The sequence below is a fragment of the Diadema antillarum genome, unplaced genomic scaffold (assembly GCF_040938485.1).
Source record: "Diadema antillarum isolate AM-2024a unplaced genomic scaffold, OU_Dant_1.0 seq00001488_RagTag, whole genome shotgun sequence".
In the NCBI taxonomy this organism is placed as follows: Eukaryota; Metazoa; Echinodermata; class Echinoidea; order Diadematoida; family Diadematidae; genus Diadema; species Diadema antillarum.
In genome coordinates, this window is record NW_027272227.1 from 149353 (window position 1) to 171477 (window position 22125).

The following is a 22125-nucleotide window of genomic DNA, read 5'->3' on the forward strand; positions in this document are numbered from 1 at the left end:
AATGCCAGTTCATTCCTGTCATTCAGTATTTGTGATTAAAACAATTTTTTAAAGTTCTTTTTTTTAAATAATAAACTAATTAAGAACAGTAATTCACATTTAAACAATTTTGATACACAAACTCGGCCCATGATTACATATTTAAACAAATATATTTTCGTATGAAGACTGATATTGCATAGTGAAATGCCATGGTGCTGGTGCTGGAGCTGCTGCTGCGGAGCACTGCAGCTGGACTGCATAAATGCATACACTGCCTTTTCCTCCACTTCACCAACAGGGCATAATATGGCAATATACTATTTTAGGTCCCATAATCAGAGAAAGAGAAAAAAAGAATAACTGAATCATAGGATATATTTAACAAATCAGCACTCACTTATTGTTGCATTAAGATTACTTACACCAAGGAGGTACTAGGCTTGCCTAGTACCTCCTTGTTACACAACAAAATCTTAATGAAATAACACTAAAAATTATTTTCACCCATTTTTTTTTCTTTTTATGGCAACCCAAGTTACTGCACTAAAAAAAGAAAAGAAAATAAACTACAAATGTCGCTATGGCGAGTGGTACGCCTCCGCCATAATGCATGGTTATCCTAATAGGTCTATAGTACAATGTCTTGACAATGTGTGACAATAGTTTCACATAATTAACAAAATATTAAAATGACAGGTTCGTCAATAATGTGTTGCATGTTTACTTTCCTTGAACTAGGTTGAATTGGATGGATGGCTATATTTTCTAAGAGTGTAGGTATTTGGGGATTTGAGGATTTTTACTTGACTTTTGACCCTTTTATAAGTTTAAGGAAGAAGTGGAATTTAGCACTTTCACTTGACCTTTGACCTTTTGGCAAGAAACTTTAAAGAGAATTTCTATTGGGTAATACATGCATACACTAAGTTTCAAGAAAAATCCTGCAGGCATTGCAGAGATGAGAGGGAAATAGTGAAATTTTGAGTAGTTGACCTTGACCTTTGACCCATAAATTCCCTAGATAATGACTGCCAGTCAGTACATGCACATGTTATGAGTTCCATACAGATACCTTGAACCATTTGTTAGATATGGAGAAAAAAGTGAAATTTTAACATTTTCACTTGACCTTTGAGATTTGACCTCACGACCCAAAATTCTCTCTGAAGAATCTTTATTTGGTAGTTCATGCAGGCCTCAAATTAACCGGTGCCCCTCTCGTTGGCCGCAATGCCTTTTTTTTCCTTGATCAAAGTTATGGCCAAAAAAAATGTGCCCTTTTTCTTGTGGCAGTGGTGCCCTTTTAGAATGAAAGTTATTATTTATGACGTATATAGTATGCCCTTTCTCAAAGTCTACTCAAATATCATACCTTTAGTTCACTTGCGTCCCAATATATCTGATTCAAACTCAAAGTATCTTTCCGAGATACGAGACGACGTGTACGTACATGTGTCTACACCCGACCGGCTTTTACCGTCCCAGGCACAACTTTGTTCACTTATACATATACTGCCAAGAATAATTAGGATACCTCTAATGGTTTTTTAGATACGCAGTCTACAAAATTGATTACAGACGAAAGGACGGAGGGACAGATGGACAGACATCCCGAAAACATTTAATGCCTCTGGCAACACTTCGTGGCGGAGGCATAAAAAAAATCTATAATTCAACAAAATGGCAAATTTTTAGATGGTAAACCAGGGTTACCAAATACCATGTCACATTCTAGTACAGTTATAGACAAGATTATTTTGATTAGTTTTCCCTCATTCTTCCTCTCAAGAAGCTCAACTTAACTGATAGCACCTTATAAAGGTACAGTGAAATAATGAACTTTTTCCCCATATTTTGGATTAACAAACCTTCAGAATACTGTAAAACCAGAAATTTTGGCTTGCATTTAATTTTCACAACTTTCACGAGGAGCCAAGATTCGAGAAATTAAAACGCATGTGAAATTTGTCTACACTATGCATTGAATGCCAGTGGCAATTGGCGGAAATGTCATGCTGTGAAAAAGGCCATAAGCTGCAATTCATGAGAAATTCATGCTGTAAATATTGTTGGTTTTACAGAAACCAACTGTAGTATTAAAAAGTCAAATTACAGACTTTTGCTACATAGGCCAGCACAACAAGGAAAAGTAGAAATTACGCAGTGCGTAATGTATGTCCCCGCCGGAAGTAGTATTTAGTGGCAAAATGTACAATATTGGTAAAAAATCAAGGTCAAAGGTCAAAGAAGTCAAAGGTCAAAATTCTGTGTACAAGTTTTGAAGCCCTCACCTAGTGCCATCACATAAAGCAAACAGAATCGAAATCGGGTAAGAAATGGCAAAGGAGTAGCATTTTGTAGCCAATGTAAAATATAGGTCAAAAATAAAGGTCAAAGGTCAAAATTCTGTGTAGAAGTTTTGAAGCCCTCACCTAGTGCCATCACATAAAGCAAACGGAAGTGAAATTGGGTTAGAAATGGCGAAGGAGTAGCATTTTGTAGCAAAATGTACAATACAGGTCAAAAATCAAGGTCAAAGGTCAAAGAAGTCAAAGGTCAAAATTCTGTGTAGAAGCTTTGAAGCCCTCACCTAGTGCCATCACATAAAGCAAACGGAAGTGAAATTGGGTTAGAAATGGCGAAGGAGTAGCATTTTGTAGCAAAATGTACAGGTCAAAAGTCAAGGTCAAAGGTCAAAGAAGTCAAAGCTCAAAATTCTGTGTACAAGTTTTGAAGCCCTCACCTAGTGCCATCACATAAAGCAAACAGAATCGAAATCGGGTTAGAAATGGCGAAGGAGTAGCATTTTGAAGCAAAATGTACAATATAGGTCAAAGGTCACAACTGAAATTTTGTGTAGAAGTTTCAAAGCTCCCATGTAGTGCTATCATATAAAGCAAACAGAATCAAAATTGGCTCATAAATGACAGAGAAGTAGCAAATTGAACATTTTGATCACACACGGACGCACAGACAGACGGACGGACAGACGGACGGACACACGGACACACACACGGACACACACACACATACGGAGCCCGTTTCATAGTCCCCTGCTCAAACTCGTTCGGCGGGGACAAAAAGTGCAATTAAAATTATATCTACTATGACATCAGGATATGGATGAATTTTACAGTGAAATACTTGTTCATCTATGAATCAACAAAACACAAATTTTACCTGCAATAGTAAAATATCTGAAGAAATTCCAACTGGATATGTGGCAAGAAGTGTTCCTACAATGCATGATTGAAACTAGCACATTTGTACTGTTTTTTTTTTAAGGTATAATCTTGAAAAATATACATTTACAGATTGGAGTATATCATTTCATTTGGCAGAAATGCAATATCAATATGAATTCTTACGACAGATATCCATAAGTGAATGTAACACAATAAAGCCATATAATGGATTTGAATACTATTAGCCTTAGAAGTACTAGCACATACAACACTTGGCAAATCTACTTATAAGCACAAAGTCCTTACAAGTAGTACGGATCAATATTCAAGGGATATCGCAAAAAATATAAAATGCTCAGCTGGAAACTGTCGAAATCTCCTCTCACAAAAAGAATCACATACAATTATTCAGCTAATCTGCAGCATTACTATATGCTGATATATGCCAATTTCACATTTTTGTGACTTGACAAATCATACAAGAGTGTTAACGACCAATCTTTGTTATGATTTATACTACAGGAAGTTGACTGCATTCATTTCTTATTTAAAAAATTATGCAATAGCTCACCTCATATGTTTCAACCAATACTTGATCAGTTACAAAAGGCCAAATAGGCTGAGGAATTTTTACATAAGGCACATCAGAAAAGTTTCGATGAAATTTCTGTAGGTTTTCAGCTTCTACTTTCAGATCCACCTGCAAAACATAATGACAACACATATGTTAATAATTGGCATTAAACTGAACACTATGTGAATTTTTATAGCTTGAAATAAATAAACTTGACAAATTAAAAAACACCTATAAAGATACAGCTCCTAAAACAAAGTCAGTAGAGCAGGACTCTTGCACTGGTTCGTAAATGATTGTCCCAAATGTGATCTACGGTGTAAGCTACAATGAGTTTATTCATCAATGATAATAAGGACATTACATAAAACAATGTTGATATTTTCAATATCTTTTGGTTTGCCAAGGAAACCCATTTGCTTTTCTCTCTTTTCGTGTTTGTGTATTATTTCATCTTTTGGCTATAAAGACACCATAAAAAAATGGAAGTCGCCAGGCTTTTTTTTTGTTTGGTTTTTGCATTATGGACTGAATAAAGGAAGGACATGAATGCGTCATTTCAAATTATGTGGCATTCTAGTACATATCAATGACCCAACTTGTCCTTGAGTGATCTAATTATGCTACATTATTCACATTAGACTTCAACTTGTACAAGCTTCTTGTTGAGAGTAAAGGACAAGAGACTCAGGCCAGAGGTCTCCTGCTCACCTGAATATCGCAAGTTCACCTTCCATGCATTCTTCCAGACTGTACCTATTAGAACAAACAATGTTCATAGCAAACTTTGGGGGACCTGGCTAATCACTTCTGGTGCTAGAAAAGAGGATTCATATAGATTCCTTGATTTGGGGGCTTTCTCCTCCCCCCCCCCCCCCCCCACCATGGTGCCCCTGGATCCCCCAAGTGGCAAATGGTGTCAATTTGTACAACTACAGTCAACCTTGCTTAAGTCGACCTCACATCAGACGAGTAATCACATTTGAAGTTAAGTCAAAGGTCTTTTCAAGTCCTCTTCTCTTTACATTCTATTGATTTTAATCCCTCATAAGTTAAAGGTATTTCTTTATTCCAATTAAATTCAACTTAGGCAAGGTTGACTGTACGGTATTCTCTCACTCTAACATGAAAGTACATTCACTAATGTATCTTATCATTATCATAGTATTTCTGGTATCATAGATTTGTAGTCATGGTTGCTGCTGCTGTTTTTAAAACATTATCTTTGTTATGGGTTCTGGGATCCCCTGGGGGACCCAAGAGAGGTGGGCATGGTGCCCTTTTTTATGAAGATACTGTCACACTAGAGATAATGCCTCCCAAGTTTGGTTGAAATTTGATTATGCATATGGGTCAGAATTTTGAACGATGTACAATTGAGCCAAAACAAGGCAAAATTTAAAAAGTGGGAAATTCTCCAAATCATTTATCTTACCTGAAAGAGTATAACTCAAGCTTTAATATGAACCCAAGTATACTAGGATTTTCCCAGAGGAACAAGTTTTTATTCACCGCGGAAGTTTACCATGTCCAGAGCAGCGAACGTCCGTAAGGAATAGTACTGCACATGTATTTGAATACCATTTAACAAAGTTTGCAAAGATCTGATTCAGTTCAAAATCGTAACGAAATATCTTAAGGGACATGTGTACGTGTTGGCAGAATATTAAGCTTGCACCCTTAACCTGTACGTAATGGTAGACAACTGATGATTTAACCAAATTCGTCATTTCTGTTGAAATATTGCTCTTCCGCTAAACACTTTCTCCACTTTACAGAAACTCAATATTTTGACCTCTTATTTCACTATCCGATGCTTTAATCCTCACTCCCAAATAATAACGTACCTTTTTAAGATGTATCTGATCTAGGCAGTCTCTATAACCCAACAAACGTAGCAGTTTTCATCACGGAGGTTTGCATATAGCTCACGGACGTTCGGAACAAACAAGATATTGAACAATGCAGCTCTCTTGAGTTGGAAACAAATTCTGCTCACAACAAACAGCAATTTCATGTCGAAAACAAACTCCTCTGCAAAATCCTGAATAGATATTACCAATTCTCAATTATAAAAGCTTGTTTATCTTCTCATATTGAGGAATCAAAGAAAACAATTTTTCCATCTCTCGTAAATGAACGTATACAAACGTACGTGTAATCCCAGTGACGTAGTCCATCCTTGAGAACGAATAGATTTATCAAAATTCTGTTATCACGAAGTAAAGATTCATGTCCTAAATTTGTTATCTAAAGTCTACAATGCAACATTTGCTTATAACGAACATGGTCACGGCTAAATATGACAAAGAATTAACAGAAAAACTAAAGAAATGTGCTCCGTTATAGAAATACAAAGTTTACTGGGGAGGGCAAACGAATACGTTAGGATGAAATCCCTCTGCGTTTGCTCCCTGTGTTACACACTGTTACCGAGGAGAATTTGTGTTGTTATATTAGTCAGAAATGATATTAGGTTCGATACTGCGAAGTTTCGCCCTAACAAGACACAATAAGTCCATATAACTTGGATGGATGTTTGTGACCTCGATATCGTACAATATGGTTTGTTATAACAAACACTTTGTAGCGCGTCATTTCGGAGGCTCGTTATTCATACAGGTTGTCAATCCGAAAATTGATAGATTTCGTATAATCATGAAGCTTTTTTCTTCGGTAAATGATAGGAATCTCCGAAAGTTAATCGAAAGGTTTATTAATTGGAGCATGAAAAATCAGGTTCACTTAAAATCCAAATGTGGATACACAAGTTAACAACCAAATCCTCCAAATTTCAAAACCTCATGATAACTGTTTTCACCTAAACGAATATCAGGCCCATTCCACTTTTAGAAGAACGGACCTAAACATAATGAACCATAGTATTTAATTTTTGGACTAACAAACTTTGGGAGTAAGAACATTTTTAATAAGAAACCTCCTGAATTAACTACTAACAATTTTTTTTCCCCATTTTCGGAATAACAAACCTTTGGACATTCGGAGTAACGAATCTTTGGAAGAGCGAACGTATCAAAGTGCAACCTTAAACCTAATTACTTTTTTTAGCATGTGTTTTCAAAGTAAGCACAAAAGCACAAACAAATTGACGATCTCTCTGTCTCTTAAATGTAAAATTTTAAAAAAAACAAATCTTGGAAAGAATTATAAATTAACATTGCTTTTCATTGATGAGTATAAAAAAACACCATGTCATGATAAGCGGAGGATTTGCCTATTTTCATCAGACAATAATTGTATACTGCGTTATTTTTGTTCGCTTGTGACGGCATTTCGATGAATAAAAAAATAAACAAACAAAACAAAATATTCCAGAGGAATTTGGTATAACGGGAGTGCACTGGCAATTCTTTTCTCTGTGTGTTGGAGCTCGATCACTCTCTATTTCTTCTCATTTTCATTCAACTGCTTCCACGTCCTTTTGAAACTGTTCTGTTTCTTCTTCAACACATGCCCATTACAGACTTCTTCCGTCATTATCCTGAATGTGATTGCGTAGCACTTTTCGGATTTGCTTTGTTTTGTTTTGTTGTGTTTTTGTTTTCTGTTTGGTCGCAGCATGTTCAGGCTACTTAGGGAATGAGAGAAAATCGTCATGAAGAGAAAAATAAGAATGAATTAAGGCATTCAATATCATGACAAAAACAGCGAACGTCCGTTATGGAGACCAAAACTGGATGTGATCTGTTTGAGACGGCAGGTGCCATACTCAAAAGATAAACACTTGGAGCATCTGTCACTAAAAAGTGGCACTGTTCTTCTTTCTCCTACTATGTAATCCATTGACTTATTCTACCAACGAACATCCGTGACCAAAACGTTTTCCGTTTGTTATTACAGGTAAATTGAGTGCTGAACGTTATTCACTTTTGGGTATGAGTGACTCGGGGATTTGGTAATATTTTCAAGTAACAGTAACTTAATGTGCAGTGATATATTTGTAATTATCAGAAATTTCCTTTCTCGGGAACGTCCGTGAGCAAAACTTTCAGAACCTGTAACAGTACAAATTGTCTCCAGAACCTCATTAGAAAGAAATCTAAATGCACAGAAATTACAGATTACGCAAAATTCCATTTTCCTATAACTTTGTTTTCAGTGTTAAGCTGTTTTTGTATAATTAGAGGGAAAACATGCGTAAAATTGTGAGTAAATTTTCAACTGTTTGTTCATCATTATCACATAACGCCTTTAAAATTCTGAATCTACTGCTCTAAAATCATTGTTTACTTTGTAAAACTTTATTTGTCGCTATTGGAGCCAAAAGTTTTAAAGAATACAGGACGCTTTTGGGACAAGTCATCCCTATCGGTGGGATTGCATACGTCACGGACGTTCGCTGGAATTGTCACGGACGTTCGTTCTACTACTAGGGTTATGTTCCAGGACGGATAACTAATCGGCAGAGAGTACGTAGCCTTCCTAACTCTTTCAAAAATTTGAAAAGGTATTGTCAATACAAATCATAAGAAATTTGACATCCTTACAACATATGTATTGCTCAGAGGGGGATCAGGAGGTGAATTTTCAGAGAAAATATCAATTACTTGATTGGTTTTCGGTGAATTGCATGGTTCAAAAACTGTGGACGAGCGTCGGTCCGCTCCAAAAATGACATGCAGCTCCTTGGCTAGAGAGCCAAAGGTAAAATGTACCTTCGCCATCAAAGCAAGATGGTGTCCCACTCGAAAACGTTTTAATCATCACGGACATACTTTTTTTCTCGGAGGTTCGTCTAAAAATACAATTTCAGTTCCTATTTGACAAAGGATGGACAGAAACTCAAAACAGACATATTATCGTGTGGCTATATCTTAGTTGATTACGACTCAGAACAATATCGCCAATAACGTTAATGAGCTACGATCTTTATTAGAAAATAACGGAAGCACGTCCGTGACGAAAACTGAGTATAATTTTGCATAAAAGAATGTTACGTCGCATGTACAGCCAGCAGACGTACAATTTTTGCAGAATATGTTCATTAGGTGGAACACCAAATTTTCGTATACATTACAGTTGGGACAACAAAGTAGAATTTGCAGCAGCGATAGAAATAAAAACATCAAGGACGTTCGTCTGTTTAGGGCTTTGATATTTCAATTGTTCTTTGTAATTTTATACGTGCTCATAAAGTTCTTATAATTTTGTGGTACATACCCATGATATGTCTGATCCAAAACATGGTCAGATATTAGATGCCACGTACCATAAAAAAGGCACATCATTAGTTTGAAAAACAAAAATTATTGTGAAAATAGCGTTTTTACCGTATTTTTCCGCTTTACGTCCTTGTCAAATGAAAATTGTCAGGCAAAAGTCAACCAAACCATACATTTCCTGAAAGGAAATTTACCAATCTATGAGATGATAAGAAAAAATCTGGTTTCTTAGATCATCCTGGCGTGTTCTGTGGGAAAGAATGTCATAAGGTGCGAAAATTGGCAATTGTACATCGTTCAAAATTCTCACCCATATACAAGAAGATGAAAAATGTAAAATTTTTACCAAATTTGGATCCCCCAGGGCCCCTGGCAGGCATCCCTCAAATCCACCATGAACTTGAAACCAGTCATATACTAGGTGTTGCAAAACAAAAAATCCCACTTTTAATCCTTAATAGTTCGAAAACTAGACATCAGATACTGAGTAATACTGTCATTAATATGAGTAACAGCTGAATAGTGTACAAGTTAGTTGGAGGTGATTTGGATATGAGAACATGAATCAGTTTCGTTAAATCCATGATTAATTCTAAAGTGATGTTCCAGATTTTGGTCAAATTTGAACCCTCTGTACAAAATTGAACTTTACACAAAAACCAATGATGTGTATGTGAGTGTGTGCTTACAATGACCCTAGACACGAATACCACAAATACCACCTTTTCAGAGCTCTGCTGACTAGGCTTCTGGGGGGCGTTTCATCAACGAGTTCGTCGGAGGTTTTCACCGACAAATTTGCTATCAGCCAATCAGACGCAAGGATTTCAGTAGCTTTTAACAGTTGTTGGTGTAAATCACCGACAAAAAGTTTCATGAAACACCCCCCTAGTCTCTTGCTCCAAGGCACATGAATGCTTTATTAATAATTCATGTGGATTGCTCTGGGTGCTGCTAGTCTGAATTCATGGTGAAGGGTAAAATGCAAGCACATGAAAATAATAAGCACATGAATTGCACACACTACATTTCAGGATGAATAAAGACTAGCTGTGATAGTGGAATTTCTCATGAATATGTAATAAAGCATTCCAATCCTGGCCATTGTTCAGGACCATTGTCAGGGTGTTAACCACACACTCCCATACACACCAATTGACCCCTGTGCAATATTAAAATTTTGTTCAGAGGGTTGAAAACAGAGCAAAATCTGAAACCTTACCTAAAAATAAATCTCAAATTCAATGAAACTGATTTATGCTATCATTTTTTAATTACCTCCAACAAAATTGTTCACTATTCAGCTATTGCCCGTATCAATGTCAGTGTTATCTGATATACAGTTTTTGAACTATTAAGGATCAAAAGTGGGAAATGTTGTTTGTAACACCTAGTATGTACTTACTCATGCTGTAAGTACCACTAACTTAGCTGTCACACCTGGTTCTCAATTTGGGGGCTTTGCCCACCCCCCCCCCCCCCCCCCCCCCAACACACAACACACACTTCCAGGTATTGTGCCTCAGAGGCTCCCCAAGAAGAGCACGGTGCCCATTTGTAGAAATATATACTCTATACTCAATAATACTTGCAAAGTTTAATGAAACTCCGACCATGTGTTTTCACCGAGAGGATGAAAATAAAGGCCCTATTTGGTGCCTCTCCCCCCGCCCCCACCCACCCAATGATCTGCCATGAACAAACATGAAACAGTAGCAGCCAACAAACTCATTCATACACTACAACACTAAATTTGCTTATCCCTATTGGTTCTACAGAAGATTTGTTAGGATTCAATAATTTAGGGGCTTTGTCTCCCTCTCAGTCTTGAATGTACATTCTGGTATATACACTCAACCAAAAATGTAAGCCCCCCCCCCCCCCCCCTAGCATTTTTGGATATATCTCAAAAAGTATTTTAGCGATTTTCATAATTCAAACGGGAATGGATAGGGAATTTTATTACTCATAACATGAATGGTATATTATTGCCACCAGATATCAATATTGGTGTGAAAAAAATACATTTTATGTCAAAATGCATGGGGAAAAAAGTTGCACTTAAGATTATACATTGTGTACATTTCCTATGCAAGTTAGCAAATGACCTTTATTCTCAGGAATTTCTTCAGGTACAATGTGCTTCCCCATTTAACAGATGTTATGCATACTTAGGCCTTTTCAACATGAAAATGTTGGTTGAAGCCATGTGCTTTGTGCAGAGAGCATGGGCCAACATTGAGCAGTGCCAAGTACAAACTTTAGTTAACAGTTTGAGGAAGAGATGCCGGCTGGTCACTAGCGGATGGTGGACATACCAATTATTAAATACTTCACTGTATGCTCATGAAAAGAAAGAGATAGAGGAATATGCAATAAACCATGCTTAAAAGTTCAGAATCATGAGTGATTGTTTGATCATTTGTGTAAAAGTCAATGGAAATCACTTAAGTGCATTTTGACATAAAATGCATTCTTTTCACACCAATAATGATATCTGGTGGCAATGATATGCCATTCATGTTATGAGTAACGAGGAAAAGTAGAAATTACGCAGTGGGTAATATATGTCCCCGCCGGAAGTAGCATTTTGTAGCAAAATGTACAATATAGGTCAAAAATCAAGGTCAAAGGTCAAAGATGTCAAAGGTCAAAAATCTGTGTAGAAGTTTTGAAGCCCTCACCTAGTGCCATCACATAAAGCAAACGGAATCGAAATCAGGTTAGAAATGGCGAAGGAGTAGCATTTTGTAGCCAATGTACAATATAGGTCAAAAATCAAGGTCAAAGGTCAAAGAAGTCAAAGGTCAAAATTCTGTGTACAAGTTCTGAAGCCCTCACCTAGTGCCATCACATAAAGCAAACGGAATCGAAATCGGGTTAGAAATGGTGAAGGAGTAGCATTTTGTAGCAAAATGTACAATATAGGTCAGAAATCAAGGTCAAAGGTCAAAGAAGTCAAAGGTCAAAATTCTGTGTAGAAGTTTTGAAGCCCTCACCTAGTGCCATCACATAAAGCAAACAAAATCGAAATCGGGTAAAAAATGGCGAAGGAGTAGCATTCTGTAGCCAATGTACAATATAGGTCAAAAATCAAGGTCAAAGGTCAAAGAAGTCAAAGGTCAAAATTCTGTGAAGAAGTTTTGAAGCCCTCACCTAGTACCATCACATATTGCAAACAGAATCAAAATCGGGTTAGAAATGGCGAAGGAATAGCATTTTGTAGCAAAATGTACAATACAGGTCAAAAATCAAGGTCAGAGGTCAAAGAAGTCAAAGGTCAAAATTCTGTGTAGAAGTTTTGAAGCCCTCACCTAGAGCCATCACACAAAGCAAACGGAATCGAAATCGGGTTAGAAATGGCGAAGGAGTAGCATTTTGTAGCAAAATGTACAATATAGGTCAAAGGTCAAGGTCAAAGGTCACAACTGAAATTCTGTGTAGAAGTTTCAAAGCTCCCATGTAGTGCTATCATGTAAAGCAAACAGAATCAAAATTGGCTCATAAATGACAGAGAAGTAGCAAATTGAACATTTTGATCACACACGGCCGCACACACGGACAGACGGACAGACACACACGTACGGAGCCCGTTTCATAGTCCCCTGCTCGAACTCGTTCGGCGGGGACAATAAAATTCCCTATCCATTCCCGTTTGAATTATGAAAATCGGTAAAAAACTTTTTGAGATATATCCAAAAATGCTAGGGGGAACTTACTTTTTTGGTTGAGTGTATAAGATGTGTGGTATGGTTGCTTTAACGTGTGTATGTATGACAGGCTAACCAGATTATTATGGGAGAAGTTTGTATTTGGTTTAGCTACAGAGCTCACCTAATCTATAATGTTCTAGGAAGTGCCTACATACTGTAAACGTCAATATTTTCGCGCTATTAATTTTTCGCGCTGAGCGGCTCGAAAACATATTCGCGGGTTCTTAAATTCGCGCTCCGCAGCAGGTTACTTTACTGTAGTACACATTCACTGCTTTCATCCAAAGCCTCTGCTACATAGCTTGCTATGCCAGCATACGACAAGCGACGTAGCGAGCGGCTCGACTGCTAGTACAAGCACTCAAATACGTAGTACAGCTGTGACTGTAGTACCGTAGTCACGGGGGAATGTAGCATCGGTGCGTGCGGTGCACACATGCATGCTACAGTACACAGCAATCTATCGTCTCTTCGCACAGTACTAGTAGCGTAAACATGCCTGTACATTGTACTACGTAGCAGTATCATCGATGAAGCGCACACAATTCATCCCGTTCAAAATGTGCATAGAAAATTGTGAAGATATATTCGCGCGTTTTTGAATTCGCGCTAGCCGAACGTAGCGCGAAATCCGCGAAAATTAATGTACCGCGAAAATTTCCACGTTTACAGTATTTGGCTGAGTGATGCAATACATATATACTGTCCTTGTAGCTCAATGTGATAGGTAGTTAGTTTAGGTGGGATGTTATGCACACGAAGTCAGGGTAGGAAAATGGAAGGCTCTTGAAGTCACATGTATGCAGCCCCAGGTTGGAGAGAATTGCAGAACATTCAAGAAGGGGTGCATGGACTTTGTATATAAGCCACAGAAATTTTGAAGTACCGGGCAGAGTATCAAACACCTCTGCTCTGAGAGTTACGTCTGTTGCGACAAAGATTGTCGCTCCCTGCAACAGGCGACAATTTTTGATGGAGTTGATGGCGTCTTAAATTGTTGCCCCGTCATAAATTGTCGCCTGGCGACAATCTAGATGAGGGCTGGCGGCAAAAATTGTCGCCCGCCCTCGAAGCACATTTTGCTGGGTAATATCGTTCTTGACATAGTCATTGAAATACCAACACATAACTTTCATGGCTACATCCATGCAAACATGCCATGTAAAAAGTCATGGTGAGGTTTCAAGGAAGTATGTGCGCGCGTACATGATAATTTAGTGTGTGTTTGTGCATGTGTGTGTGCGTGTGTGTGTGTGTTAGTGTATATGATGGAAGAATGTGTTTATTATGTCAGCGTATGTGTTTTGGCTGCACATGGGGAGGGATAAGCTGTTGCTGGCATAAACCAGGGAGGGCCACCTCCCTGCATAAACGTTATATCAATATCAGCAGCTTTGAGTTTGATGAGTTTGTTTGACGGATTTGTAAATGAATTCGGAGTGGTGCTTGCGTGCGGGCGGATGCTGCTTTTATGGATACGGTCCATCATGTCTTATGTATCGACATTGGGAAGTCGTTTCAATCAGGAAGGAAGGTGGTATCGGTTCGGGTGTGTGTGTGTGTGTGTGGGTTACATTTCGTTATTCCAAAGGTTCGTTATTCCGAAGGCTCTTTAGTCCGAAGGTTCGTTATTCCGAAGGTTCGTTACTCCGAATTTCATTTTCGGATCAACGAACCTTTGGAATAACGAACCTTCGGAATAACGCCACAAATGTTTGGATTAACGAACCCTTTTTCATTTTTGGATTAACGAACCTCTAGGTATAGGGAATTTGTGTGTTTCGGATAAATGAACCTTCGGAAAAACGAACCTTCGGAATAACGAACCTTCGGAATAACGAACCTTTGGAATAACAAACAGCACCCGTGTGTGTGTATGTATGTGGGTTTGGTGAATGTGGGTGTGGGATGATTTAGGTTTTGGTTAATTGGGGGTTGGTGGGATGGGGAATTGATTTGAAGAAGGATAGTTATAAATGGTATGACAGATTTTGGTAGGATTTAATATTCAGGATAGATGTAGATTTGTTTCGGTTGGGGGGAGAATTGGTCGGGTTTTTTATGAATGATTTCATTCTAGATTTGTATAATGTATTTTTTTTTATGTACTGGTATATGCCTTTGTAAGTGAGAAGGAGTTACATGATCCAAACCAATATATTCAAGGGATATAGGTTTGGTACATGTCAAAACTTTCTCGTGAAGAAATTGTTAGTAGGGTTGATTTATAATCCAGCTATCTATGTTGAAGTGAGATTATTTGTAGTATAAATTGACAAAAGGATTTGTTTGTGTTGTGAATTGCATTCATGTTACACCCAGAATGGGTTGATTTATGAATGATTTGAATGAAATCAATAAATATCAAGGAAAAACAAAAAAAAAGTAATGAGGTAGTTTATTTGCATTATGAGGATCTGTTTGAGTGTTTGTTGGTGTTTGTTTACAATACGTATGTATTGGCGTTGTGCATATGACAAAGAATAGTGATATGGAAGTTGTAGTTAAGACTGATGGAAGAATATGACTGCAGTGAAAAAATGAACAAAGACAGATAACATTTAGGGAGGGTACCTCCCTCGTATGCCTTTTCTCTCGGTCTCTCTCTCCTAGCCCGCCTCACCGCTGAAATTGACACACCCATACTACAGTCAATCTCGCGTAAGTCGACATCGCATAAGTCGACAACCCGCTTAAGTCGACCCAAAAAAAGGTCCCGATTCTTGCCTTTGTTATTCCTTGAAAATTTCTTCGTCTTAGTCGACATTTATAAGTCGACAACTCGCGTACGTGGACCTGATTTTTGAGTGCCAACTGGGCAAAAATATGTGTTAATTCCCTCGTCTAAGTCGACATAATTTTTTCGCTCAAAATATCATCGCCATTCTCTGAAAAAGAATTGTTTTCCCGCTCCGATTCGCAGCATTTCTACTCGGTAATTCACTAGTGTACGGCGCGGTAGCGTTCGCGCCACGCGTCCATTGTCTTGTACGCCAAAATAGAAAGGGCATACACTCATTTACTAGTCTATACATTGGAGAATTACATGTGGTACCGAAAGTAGTTCACTCTCCCCCTTTTCTCCTTCTTGTTATTCTCAAAACGCACAAATTTTGTAAACCTATAGGTCCTAGTAGAAAATCATTATCAGAACATAAAATAGGTGTTTCCGTTTATCCGAATATTCTTACGTTGATTACATGTATATCGAAACCGTATTAGAAACCTGGGCCCATTTTTAGAAAATAAATTAAAATGCAACTACATGTAACTAAATCCAACTAATAATCAAACGCAGGTGTATCAAATCACATGCAACATTGCACATAAACGCAAGTGCGTTGCTGAAAAGGCTTGCGTTTGATAATCATAAATATGAAACTAATAGTTGTACGAACCTGAAACTCAATTGCGTTTAAACGCAACTTTAAAAATCAAATGAAGTCCATCAAATCACGCGCAACGTTGTATTCAAACGCAAGAGCATTGCAGAGAAGACTTGCGGTTTTCGTAAGAAACTAGAAACTGCGTCTAAAAGCTTCTCTTAACATCCCAGGATCCAAGGCTGCATTATTGTTGAAAAGTTTTGCATTATTTTTTATTTCTTACGCAAAATTAAGAATTAAACGCAACTCTGAAAATCAAATACAGTTGCAAGTCCATCACATCACACGGAACGCTGAAAAGACTTGCGTTTGATAATCATACGAAACTAGAAAATTTTAGGGAACTTTTTTCTAAAACTCAATTGCGTTTAAACGCGATTCTAAAAATAAAATGCAAGCCCATCAAATCACACGCAACGTTGTGTTTAAACGCGAGAGCGTTGCAGAGAAGACTTGCAGTTTTTGTACGAAACTATAAGAAGCTGCGTTTAAACGCATCTCTAAACATCTATGGAAGTGCGTTATTGTTGAAAAGACTTGCATCATTTTATTTCGTATACGCAAAATTAAAAATTGAACGCAACCCCGGAAATCAAATGCAAGTCCATCAAATCACACGGAACGCTGAAAAGATTTGCGTTTGATAATCATACGAAACTAGAAAATTGTAAGAAACTCAAACTCAATTGCGTTTCAACGCGATTCTAAAAATCAAATGCAAGTCCATCAAATCACACGCAACGCTGTGTTTAAACGCAAGAGCGTTGCAGAGAAGACTTGCAGTTTTTGTACGAAACTATAAGAAACTGCGTTTAAACGCATCTCTATTAAAACATCTACGGAAGTGCGTTATTATTGAAAAGACTTGCATCATTTTATTTCGTATACGCAAAATTAAAAATTGAACGCAACCCCGGAAATCAAATGCAAGTCCATCTAATCACACGGAACGCTGAAAAGACTTGCGTTTGATAATCATACGAAACTAGAAAATTGTAAGACACTTAAACTCAATTGCGTTTCAACGCAATTCTAAAATTCAAATGCAAGTCCATCAAATCACAAGCAACGTTGTATTTAAAACGCAAGAGGGTTGCAGAAAAGACTTGCGGTTTTTTGACGAAACTAGGAACTGCGTTTAAACGCATAAAAATCTCTACGGAAGTGCGTTATTGTTGAAAAGATTAGCATTATTTTTTGTTTCGTAACGGAACTTTCGCCATGACTGAACTTAGTCTGCACTAGCAGGGGAAAGACATCGCAACATTTACACGTTTCAAACTATTAGTACCGAAACGCATGCTGCTTCACGAAATGTCAATGAAAATATGTAGTAGCAAATTATTGTCACAGTTCGCTATGCCGAAGGTTTGAATCTCAGACCAAAGTTAAATTAGTCCGACGTTGGGAAGTGATTTGTTTTTACAAAGGTTAGTAATCCGAAAGATGTCGTTTTTTTGTCAAACTTTTTCTTCTTCTTTTTATTTTAGACTGGCATGCGCCGTACAGAGCGGTAATGTTGCGAATCAGAGCGCGAGAACAATTCATTTTCAGAGTATGGCAATAGAAATTTAAGCAAAACAAATATGGCGACTTAGGGAAGGAAAATCACACATCATATTTCAACTCAGTCGGCACTGAAAAGTTATCTCGACAGAATCATATGAATTCACACGCATATCTTCGCAGCAACGCATTTGAATTTAAATCGAAAAGTTGCATGCAATTTGGGGGATATGCGTTTGATTTTTCAAATCAAATTTAAAACGTGCAATGTCTAGAAATGGGCCCAGGTTTCCGATCGCGCTCTCTCAAAATCTCTCTAGAGATTTGGGAATTGTGCGTTGTCGTTACTAATCCACGCGAGATTTATGCATGATCTAAAACATAATTGTTGTTTATGTCAGTAGGTATGTTTTGGCGGCAAAAGGAGTAAGATTTGGGTAGCGATCCGCATCGTAATCTCACTCTGTATAGGGGAAATTAGTGTTTATTTATAAGTCGACAAAATGTCGACTTTAATACGTGTAAGTCGACTTTCGCGTAAGTCGACTTTCGCGTAAGTCGACGTGTTTTTCTCAGTCCCGATTATGTCGACTTACGCGAGGTTGATTGTATTTTGAAATCAACGCTGCTGTGAACTCTATCTAAACACGTGCTCATACACGTTGAAGGCATTTTCATTGCCACAGTAGTGCCTGCTGCTCAAAAAAGTTCGTTCGCACAAGCATCAAAACACAAACACAAACAGACACACGTACACATACAGGCACACATATACACACAGACAAACAAACCGCTTCCACTACACATCCACCACACATGCAGTTTCCACATATTGTATTATTATACTCCAAACACACACACACACGCCGCACGCACACACACACACACAGCTATACACAAACGCATAAACAAGTCACATATTATACGCACCTACATATCATACACAGCACATACCATGCAGCCCCCCAACACACACACACACACATACGCATCCTTACCAGTCATACCCACCCCACCAAAGCATAACACCGGAGCAACCACCCCAAGCCAGGGGTGACAATCTTTGACGGGGCAACAATTTATGTCACAACAATTTTTTTGCCATCATAAATTGTCGCCATCGAGGTCAAAAATTGGGAACTGCACAAGCGTCAAAAATTGTCGCCAGATGACAATTTGTGACGGGGCGACAATTTATGACGCCAACTCCGTCAAAAATTGTCGCCCCGAGCCGGGGGCGACAATCTTTGTCGCAACATACGTCACTTCTGGCTCTGAAGTGAAATGTTTAAAGTCAGTCCTATGTTACCAGTACCTGCTGACCTGCTACATTTGTGGAGATAAGGCCTGGGAGACATATTGCCTGAGAGACATGATACACGTATTGCCTGCAGAGAACTGATTCACCTACGTGGTGACCAACTCCATTTCAAGTCTATGGACATTGCTACATTGAAGGTGTGACAGGCTGGATTCCTTGCTGGATATCATTTTGCTAGATTATCATTCATGCATCCACTGGATGGGGTCGTCATAACGTCTGGATTCTACACGTGTCGCTGTGAATTTATACCTTACTTTGGGTTTATACAAACTGTACCTCGGACTACAGTAACCTGTGCCCACTGATTTATAGTGTACGTTGGAGGAATCATTCATCAGTACATCAAAGATCATTCATCTGTTCATCGAACATCATCTTTGGACATTTCCAGGGAATGACATGGACCTTGTGATTTAACATTTGACTGTAATGCATATAAGTGACTACATTTCTGATTTATAATCGTTTCTATTGATCATTGTCTGTACCCAAAATATCACTGTTAACAACCCGCCAGAACATTAGTTTACTGGTTCTTTTGTGCGATCATTCATGGTGTGATTGTGGTTGTAACACTCTCCCATCCCTCCAAGTGCATTGTGCCCCTGAGGGCCTTCAAGTGGGGAATTATGCCAGTGTGTACTCTATCTATAATATCTCCCAAGATTGATTAAAATGTGACCATGTGTTTCAAGAAAAAGATGAAAACATAAAATTTGGGCCCTAAGGTGCCACCCCAGGTCTATCACGAACAAACTTGAAATTACAGTCAACACTGTAATGTATTTCTCATACCACAAACTTAGCTTCTATCACTTCTGGTTCTAGATTCCTGGGAATGGTGTATGCATGGTGCCCATTTAAATAAATTGAAATCCTACCCCAAATAGGGATACTACCTATCAAGTTTGGTGTAAATCTGTCATGGGTTTTCAAGAGGAAGCTGAAAATGTAAGTTTAAGCATGAGGCATGCCTTACGATGAATGATCACAATAGCCCACAGAAATAGGCCTTTGGCTCAGGTGAGCTAAAGAACAAGAGACCTGGGGGTCTCGCCATCACCTGAGTATTGGAAGTGTTATGAACAAAATCATACTGAGATTGATCGCACAAAAGAACTAATATATTGATGCTCAGGTAGTTTAATTATCAGTAATATTGCTGGTACACACTCATAAAATTTATCATTACAGTACAATATAAAACAATGATCACTTATTCAAACAATAACAGTCAATCACTTACATGTGTAACAATCAAAGGCAAATGACAGGGTCAATGTATGTGTTGCTTGACGGTTTGCATGGTGAAGTAAATGAGGGAGAAAGGGTTACGGTAACATCATGTGTATGTAGTCCGTATCCTAATCATTGCTTGGCAGAATAAGAGCCTAACAAGAGGAGAATTGAGGAGGAAAGTAACATATGGGGGTTGTAAGGAGGGCAAAAAGTGAGAGTGGGGGACAGTAATGGGCTGGAAGTTGAAGTTGCACTAGTGGAGACGGTAGAAAAGGGAACAGAGAGAGTGGTAAGGAAGAATAGAGTGAGAATCAAGTAAAATGTTCGGACATCGTTGGGAGGAGAAAGATGAAATAGAAGGGACGGGGAAGAGGGAGGAGTTGAAGGTTAGAAAATCATCGAGATAGGACAGAGAAGTGAAGATTCATGAAACCAAAGAGAAGGATGAAGTCGGCGAACAATGTATGGAACATGGAATCAAACAGAGAAAGGATGAATAATCTTGAAGGAAAGGTAAGTAGAGAAGAGACGAGACTATAGGTTGAGAGAAGGGAGAGAGAAGGGGGGGGGGGAGAAAACCAAAGAGAAGAAGAAGAGAAAAAGAGGAATGAAAGTTGAAGTAAAGGGGAGGGGGCTTGAGTGAATCCTAAAAAAATTGTAGAGAGGAGAAATGATGACAGTTAAATCCTGCAGACAAACAGCAACAAGGCCCACCCATGGACTCCCCCCTCTGACCGATCATGGCCAACATTTACATGGAACACTTCAAAAGTCACGCACTAGCCATGGCACAACACAAACCTTCACTCTGGCTCCAGTATGTCGATGACATCTTCACCATCTGGCCACACCAAGCAGACCAACTGGACGACTTCCTCACGCATCTCAACGAACAACATTGTAACATCTCATTCACAATGGAAACGTAAAACAATCAATCTCTCCCCTTCCTTGATGTACTTGTCAATAAAACCAACTCCGGCAGTTTCTCACACCTAGTCTACCGCAAACCCACTCACACTGACAGTATCTTCACTACCGCTCATTCCATCATCCAGCAGTCCGCTAGTCAGCACCCAACACTCTCGTCCGACCGGTTTATCAAATCAGTGACAAAGAACACCTTCAACAAGAACTCAAACATATGAAAGACACACTCACCACTATCAACCAATACCCCAGGCACAAAATCTAAACTCAAGCACCCTCTCAACCCAACCAGGGAGGTGGGAAGACCAACCTCCCTGACCCAACCAAGCAGCCAAGGAACAGCCAATCACAACTGTAACTCTTGCCTACCTCGGCGCCACCTGAACAAACTACAACGCATCTTCTAGTCCACCAACATCCAGGTCCAACATACATGTACATCTTCTAACAAACTCCACAATACACTGCACTTACACAGACATGCACCCCAAACACAAACAGTCAGCCGGGGGGGTGGGCCTCCCAGGCCCCCCGTCCAGATCTCGGCCGTCGACCGAGCGATCGCAATGAAAATTGGCACACACATTGCCTATGATGTAATCTAAAATACCTTGAAGTTAATTTGTCAAAAAATTATCATTTATGCTAAATTATGCTAATTTATGCATAATGATGCATGAAATCAGACTATTCGGTATGAATCACAAAATAAAGCTCAAAACAGGCACATTTTTTGTGTAAATATTCTTTTTAGTGTCCTTAGCAAATGTAATAAAAAAAATTGTGATATCAGAAAAAAATTCTTGAGTATTTTATTGTTTTTTGAATTTCTTATGTATTTCCTTGTTTTTTCGACTTTATGTTTTTCATTGTTTTTTCGATGAAATTTGTCCGCGACATCGCTCCGAACAAGAAAATATGTTATTCATTGATTTTAATTGTTAAAACACCAAAATAATCACGCTTTTATGAAATTTGCCTGTAAGCACAGATTGCATTGAAATTGTACACAAATTCACGTTTTTGAGCAATTTTTGGTCTGACATGCATGTACATATTTATGCGTAACTTCGGAGTCATGCGCCCGGGCGTCGCAAATTTGG

The 22125-nt window shown here is 38.5% G+C and overlaps 1 protein-coding gene across 4 annotated transcripts in view; it reads right to left on the minus strand.

Moving 5' to 3' along the window:
* LOC139710004 (uncharacterized aarF domain-containing protein kinase 2-like) overlaps positions 1 to 22125 on the minus strand; it is a 150481-nt gene that overhangs the window by 59002 nt on the left and 69354 nt on the right. For all 4 annotated transcript variants that reach the window (XM_071621955.1, XM_071621956.1, XM_071621954.1 and 1 more), the window contains exon 5: positions 3739 to 3867. In XM_071621955.1, coding sequence (XP_071478056.1) covers positions 3739 to 3867 — 129 coding nt within the window. The remainder of the gene's footprint in view (positions 1 to 3738; positions 3868 to 22125) is intronic.